At 34.0% G+C, this 7222-nt stretch overlaps 1 protein-coding gene across 1 annotated transcript in view; it reads right to left on the bottom strand.

Moving 5' to 3' along the window:
* Positions 1-2481: 2481 nt before the first annotated feature.
* LOC142336939 (uncharacterized) overlaps positions 2482-7222 on the bottom strand; it is a 5763-nt gene continuing 1022 nt past the window's right edge. The window contains exon 2 of the mRNA XM_075385929.1: positions 2482-3006. Within this exon, the coding sequence (XP_075242044.1) occupies positions 2559-3006 (448 nt within the window). The 3' untranslated portion in view covers positions 2482-2558. The remainder of the gene's footprint in view (positions 3007-7222) is intronic.

Here is a 7222-nt window from a genome sequence, read left to right on the forward strand (position 1 = left end):
ACTCGAAGTGGAAAATTGAGATTCTGCAAGTTTTTTAATAATTCAAAGACTTTGGATTGCGTTGGTGCTCTGCCTTTCTTACGGCTCGAAGAGGGTTATTGGCAGAACGTATTTTTTATCGGTAATTTTGTTAGGGTGTGTTTAAAACAGAATGCAAAAGTCAATGCCGCAGGTGAAAACTAAGTTATTAGGTGAAACGATTGAATAAATTGAAGACCAGAGAGAAGAGAGAGCGGTTTTCTTGTCGCTTTTTTGAAAGAGAGCGAGAAAAGTAGGTGCAAAAAAAATTTTGCCAGGCGAGTGAATGTTTTTGCCACGTGCGTAATTTCCAAAGCAGTTTTATTTAGTTTTAACAGCAACATTGATTCAAACAAGTTCCTCCCTTCATCCCAATTGTCTGAAGTGGTAACAGTATGTTTAAATGTGTTTGAAAAATTTTTGCCAGTTGAAAATATTACACTTTTAGATTCAATTTTCAGTTACTTTAAAATCACTTTGCCTTCTTTTAAGCCTTTCTTAGCAGTTTTTGCGTCCTTCTTAATATTTTTGCGGAGAATTCGGATTGGAATTGTTTGATATGGCGGCTTTGGTTGTCTTTCATGTTGATTGATTTTGAGTTGTTTCGTTGAATAAAATGCAGTGAACCTGATTGAATTTTGCCGATTTTTGTCTGTTTTTTTCAGTTTTTTTGCTTGTTTTTTTCTAATTATATTCTTAGACTTAGTACTTTTATTAAATATTAATTCTTACTCATTCTATGGGTGTTGCAACTATAAAGTGACTTTTGAAAACTAAAAAAGGCACTCTGAGCTGGAAAAAAATCAACAAATTTCTACTTCTTTGAGGTTGTTTACGTTGTGTTTTCTAATTGTGTTTTTTTTACACAAATAAGGGGTAAATGTTGGGTAAGTGACTGATCTGGTAGATTATATAATAAAAAATTGTTGTCGAATAATGATTGGGAAAGCTTTTGAACGCAAGTCAAGGCACTTTGCACTGAAATTAATTTACAAATTTCTATCTATTTTTCGGGTTGTTTGTTTTTGGCAATGTTTGTTGTTTAAAATTTTTTTTACCTAATTTTGGATAACTGACTGGTGTAACTTCAGTAAATTTTATCAGAAACTATATCAATTTTTGCCAAATTATTTTCTAATAATTTTTTTTGTCGCTGTTTCAAATTGCTTATTTTAATTATGCAGTAGATGCAGTAAGTGAGGTTGGTTAGTTTTCTTCGAGTCGCTTCCGGAATTCTTTTCACCCCCATTCCGCATCTATCCCATAGATACCTCCCCAGTACAACCTACCCAACTACCTTACCTAGTTCCGTCACCCCTTTCCTAACGTGCCCCCGTACGCTCCTACATTCCTGTCTCACCTGCCCCTACATTCCTACTCACTGCTCACCAAGCTGCCACTCCCTACCTAACTACGCCCACTGACAGCTCACAGCCTTTGTCTAAAAACTTTGTCTGCTTTCTTCAAAACATTATGATTCTCTTATGCATTTATTTTTTCTCTTTGATAATTCCGATTTAGGTGGAACGCCGTGTCTTTTTCTTTGATATTTCTGCATTACAATTTTTTTTGAACAAATCTTTGGGTCGTTTCGAGTATTATACCCGCTAGGTTGTTGCATTTTAGTACATTGATTTCTGTTGAAACATTGGACTTTGACAGGAGCCTATTTTCTCATATATAGTAATTGGGAACTGCTGGATCTTTTCAAGGTCTGAGGGCCGTTTTGAGAAGTTATCTCCTTTGACAGTCCCACCTCTCCAAGTAAAACCTTCAAGTGTCAACAAGTGTTCTCATCACACATTATTAAACAGCAGCTGATTCTTAATGGGGCACCATACGACATCCAACCACACCGGAAAACAATAAGTATAAAAAGATTACCCTAGAATAATTGCTACCAAAAACTGCAGAGTTGGTTCATTTAGTTAATTAAAATTTTGCCTTCAAACCTCTATTATCTCTTTTTTTTCAATTTTTTCATGTTTTCATTTTTAATATTGTAACAGTAGTTGGTGTCCAATTTTTTTATACTTCTTCAAGTTTGAAATTCTACAGCAAAGTGTGAAGCACTTTGTCTGAATTTTTTTCGTTCAAAGTTTCTCAAGAAATTATGATCAAAAATAATTTTCCTAATTGCTACATAAAGGCTGATTTTATTGAGCAGTCTCTCTATTCATCAGAATAGGAAGACTTCGAATACTGTTGCTCCTTGACTATTTTTTTCAGAGTTCGTATATGAAAAAATAACTTAACAATTTGGCCTAAAAACGCAAAAATTTGGAGCTTTTTGTACGCTTCCAGAAAGAACATTTGCTTCCTATTAGTTATCCTGCATATGGAAATAACAACCTAGCCTCAAAAACGAGCCAAGTTTTGGTGAAAACTGTTCATGGGAACTCTCCACCTTTTCTCCAATATTCGCTTCGTTCAACTTCGTTTTGAGGTCTACAAAAACTGATTTGTGTAGCATAGATTTCTTGCTCACTTTAAGCAATCAGTATCATCAGTATATTCTAACAAAATTGTCAGAAAATAGTTTAACTTCTGGGTGTTTTATCGCACACGAATGCAAAGATAGCGTCTACATGATTATGAAATCTAACATAGATCTGATCATTATCATCACGTTTAACCAAAATTTTCACATAAAACTCATTGTTGTATCCACTTGGTTCTCCTGTGTCCCAAATTGACAAAGTGGTGTATGGAAGAATTATCCCATCTGATAACCGTGTTATTTGTTGTTTATCATATTTGTATCCAACCCAAAAATCTCTGAAATCACTTCTGTCTTCGACAAATATTTTGGCTATTTTGGTTAGGAGTTCCGAATCTTGATTTTCGATTAAAATGCCATTCTGAAGGAGACAGTGTTCTTTGGCATCGTCGAATGTGCGGCCATGGTGACTAAGAACGATCCACTCTGTAGTTTGTGTGCTCTCTCCATAACACCACAAACCACCGTGCGAAGGCGTGATGCATTCCCTAAAACAGGAACATAAACCAGCATTAGAGGTACAAAATCTGGATCTTTTCCGTTTGTGCCCCCAGCTTAGTGGGCGCGTATTATTTGCACCCCACAGACGCTCGTACCACTTTTTTACAAAATGATTTGCCATGTAATGGCACGTGCTCTGTAACTGGGGGCGCAAAACGTACGGGGGGGGGGCACAGACGGAAAAGATCCCAAAATCTGTTTAAAAAGACAAAGAGTGATTTAATTCGATGTTGACAATAATTTCTGTCAAGCTCTGTTGATGAAGTGGAATTAAACTTTGCTAATTAAGCTCTTTGAATGAGTAAAGACACATTAGTTGTGCTTTAGGAAATCGCGGAAATCGGGGCTCTTCTTAGGGGACCACCAGCTGAGTAGACGTACCCCCTCACATAAAAACGCATAAAAAACATAAATTGTATTTGTGTGTTTTTAACGGCATATAACGTCTTTCGTTGTTCGCCCAGCTGATTGTTAATGAAGTATTTGCCATAATAACGTCATCACGTTAAAAACGATGAGTAAAACCATAAGCAAAACCGGAGTTTCAGAGCAAATCCCAATAACGCCAAGGACTACAATGAGGCGGAGGCGCGAGGGAGGAAAAAAGTCCCCTAAAATACCATTTTACTAAACAATCATAAACACCCTATACCCTCCAACGTAAATATAACAAAGCCCTCAGAGACACCCTTATCTACACAACCTTAGAGACACCGAGTAGAAGGCGATAATAGAAAATACCCTCTACATAATCTTTCCATGACTAATTCTGTATACAATTACATTGCCGAATAGTGAATTATAATACTGCATTGTCTAATTCTGACTTGGCATGCAGTGTATTCTCTTTTGCAGTCCAAAGAATTGGATTGTATTGGTGTGCCGCTGTCTTTTCTATCATTCAAAGAATTCGAATTGTACTGGTGCGCTCTCGTTTTTAAGATCTGTTCACACATTGTCTTGTCAAAAAGAAGACAAATTCGAGTAGTGATTTAATCTGTTCAAATTGTTTTAAAGTGAAGTGTGACTTTGGTCATAAAACACATTTTTGTTTTTTGAACGAATTTGGATATTTTCCGTTTGTGCCCCCGACATATTGGGTGCATATTATTTCCACACCCCCGACAAACGTGCAATATTGTTACTTAAAGATTTATTATGTAATGGCACGTTCTCTGTATCAAAGGTGTATAAATTACTGGGGGCACAAATTGAACTTTTTAGATGAGGCAATTCGACTTCTGTTTTCCTTGCTTTTCTCTCTGTTCTCACTTTCTGAAGAAAAAACTTTTCAGAAATGATACATGTGATCTAAGAGCGCATAGTTGCAACTGTCTGAACAACCCAAGCAGCTACTAATTTTTTCAAGGCTTTTAGAGGCCGTTTATTTTCATGGATTTTGTGTGAATTTCAGTAGAATTTTGTAGAAGAATTCAGTAGAATTTTAGTAGAATTTGTGTGCTTTTGCATTTTTTTTGCAGTTCTGGTGCTTAGTCTCATTAATGATAGGACTCAACGGCTCTCTAAGGTGATATAATACTCTAAACACTAATTTGAAGTGAAATTGAGACTTCAATTGTTGCATGCTTTAGTTGCTACCGCTCTTACGTGGTCCTCCGTTTGTTTTCATTAAAAGTGACAGGTTTTTTCTCTATTGATAGTTCAATTGATATTGAAGAGGGGTTTTTATTGCGTGTCCGAATGGGTGTCTGATGACACTTTTTCCAGTGACATCGTAAAAAAAGGTTTTTGTCAAGCATTTGTCATATTTTATTTTGTGTGAGATAATTAAACTGTCCAAAAATCTGGACATAATTAAATCGAAAGTCATTTTTCAAGAAGGGAAATGAAATGAAAATAAACTTCGACTTTTTTATTGTTTTGTTCATTTTAGTCGACATTATAGTATTTGATTTGTGTACTACTGTAGGTTGGTCTTCTACGGAAGTTTACAGAGTAATCTGCTTTTTGTTCAAGTCTTTTATTCGCAATTCATGTTTGACCTGCTACGGATATTTCACGGATATTTTTATTCAGTTTTGATCAATTTAGCTAGCTCAATGATCGATTTAAGTTTCCAAACGCGATAGACGCTTAAAACTTGGTGGTAGTTAAATTACAGGTACGAACCCTCAGCTGATTTTAATTGAATTTGAATTGCTCTTTCTACTAAATCTGTTAGAAGTGTCTAAATTTTAGGTGAAATTCACTTTTTTGAAATTTTTATTCATAAAATTTTCCTGTTTCTCTTATTTCTTGTTTACTGCTTGAATTTTTATGGGAAGTGTTTCAATTGACGCTTACAAATGGTTGAAGCTTACAATAGTCTTCTGCAAGCTAAAAATGCATTTTAAACCTGTTTTTGATGTAGACGTTAATGTAATGCTAACTAAATTACACAATGTTGTAGTGATTTTTGCATTTTTTCATTATTTTTTGGAATTTGTTGTCATTTTTGTGTCATTCTAAATTAAAGAGCCAGTGAGTATTTTAAGGGCTTTCCTGTCAATATAAGGTATTTTTTAGGCCACAACGGGGTAGTATTGAAAACTTTAACGCCGGCAATTTTAGCGGGATTTCATTAAAATTTGCCTTTTTTCAGATTTTTATAAACTGTTTGTCTTTTGTCGATTTATTCAATCTTTAGGGGCCAATGAATATTTCAGGTCTTCAATATCAGCTACTGGATATATCTCAATGACAACGAAATAGTTTGGAGGATGTTCATATATGGCAAGTTTTTACCAAAAATTGCTATTCTTTAAAAACCTTTTTTGAATTTTTAAATCTTTTTTGAGTCTTCAATAACTGGAAGCAATTGATCGTTTTTCGGGTTGAAAAATGGGTTACTGTCTATTTGCTTGCGGCAAAATAATTTGGAAAATAGATAAGGAGTTTTTTGACATTTCTTTAAAATCTGCCAATTTTAAAATTTTGTTGAGTGTTTTTTGTACTGTCTTGTGTTACTTGATCTATGGGGTTCAATGAATCTTTTTTTGGGGTTAAAGTTGTGTTAAGAAAGATAATCAGCAGCAATTAAAAACTTTCATAGCAATTAAAAAGATACTAACTTCCAAAAAATTAGATGCTTTTCTTTTTAAAGTTTGGCTTTTTCGAGTTTTTGTAAAACTTTTTGTTACTTCTTGAGATTTGATATTTTAGGGGCAATGATTCTTTTTAGCATTTTGAAGATAATAGGATCAAGACTTTTGTTTTGGCAAATTTCCATTAAAAATTGTCGTTGTTCCAAACATTACGTTAAATTTTCTGTCTTTTCCAACGCTAAGGGGCCAAAGAAATTTTTTCTACCCTTGTGTTAGTTTTATTGGGGAGTTTTGTGGGGCCTACATCTAGTTTTAAAGACCTTGATTTAAAATGCAAAACTTCCGTATTTCTGCTTACCTTTTCAATTTTAAATATTTTTCGTTTTTTGCACGTTTTTCAAACGTGTATGATTGCAAACAGATTTCTGCTGTCTTTCATGTGGGCTACTTTGTATAATTCAGCCAGAAAAAGCATATTTTGACAACATAACCGATTAACAATGAAAATTATCCGTTAATTTTCAATTTTAAAAGAAGTTTTTCAATTTCTCTGTCGTTTTCAAATTTCCTTGAACTCATGCAGTTATTTATTTTTTATTTTGGTTATGCCTTCAATCGTCAATAATAGATTTACAACATTTGTTTTGAAGACAGTGAAATAGTGCTATGGTGAAAATTTTGTATTTGCTGCTGATTTTTTTTTTTTAATTTTGTTTTTGCCTGCACCTCCTTTTCTTAAAAACATTTTGTGAATTTTTATATCTTTTATCGAGTCCTCACTTACTAGAAGCCAATATTTATTTCTCGGGCTTGAGAATGGGCTATTGTTTATTTGTTTGCGGCAGCAAAATGGTTTTGAAAAAATATAAGGAGTTTTTTCCGACATTTCCTTAAAATCTGCCAATTTTGAAACTTTTTTGAGAGATTTTTGAACTGTGTTACTCGATCTGTGGGACCCAAAAAATCTTTTTGGGGGGCTAAAGATGTGTTAACAAATAAATTTAGCGGCAATTAAAAACTTTTCAAGATACTATCATCCAAAAAAATAGACGTTTTTCTCATTAAGTTTTGCCCTTTCGAGTTTTTGTAAAAGTTTTTTCGTTACTTTTTGAAATTTTAACTTCTAGGGGCAATGTATTTTCTTTAAGCATTTTTAAAG

This window comes from Convolutriloba macropyga, chromosome 3 (genome assembly GCF_964194025.1).
Source record: "Convolutriloba macropyga chromosome 3, txConMacr16.3, whole genome shotgun sequence".
Lineage (NCBI taxonomy): Eukaryota > Metazoa > Xenacoelomorpha > Acoela > Convolutidae > Convolutriloba > Convolutriloba macropyga.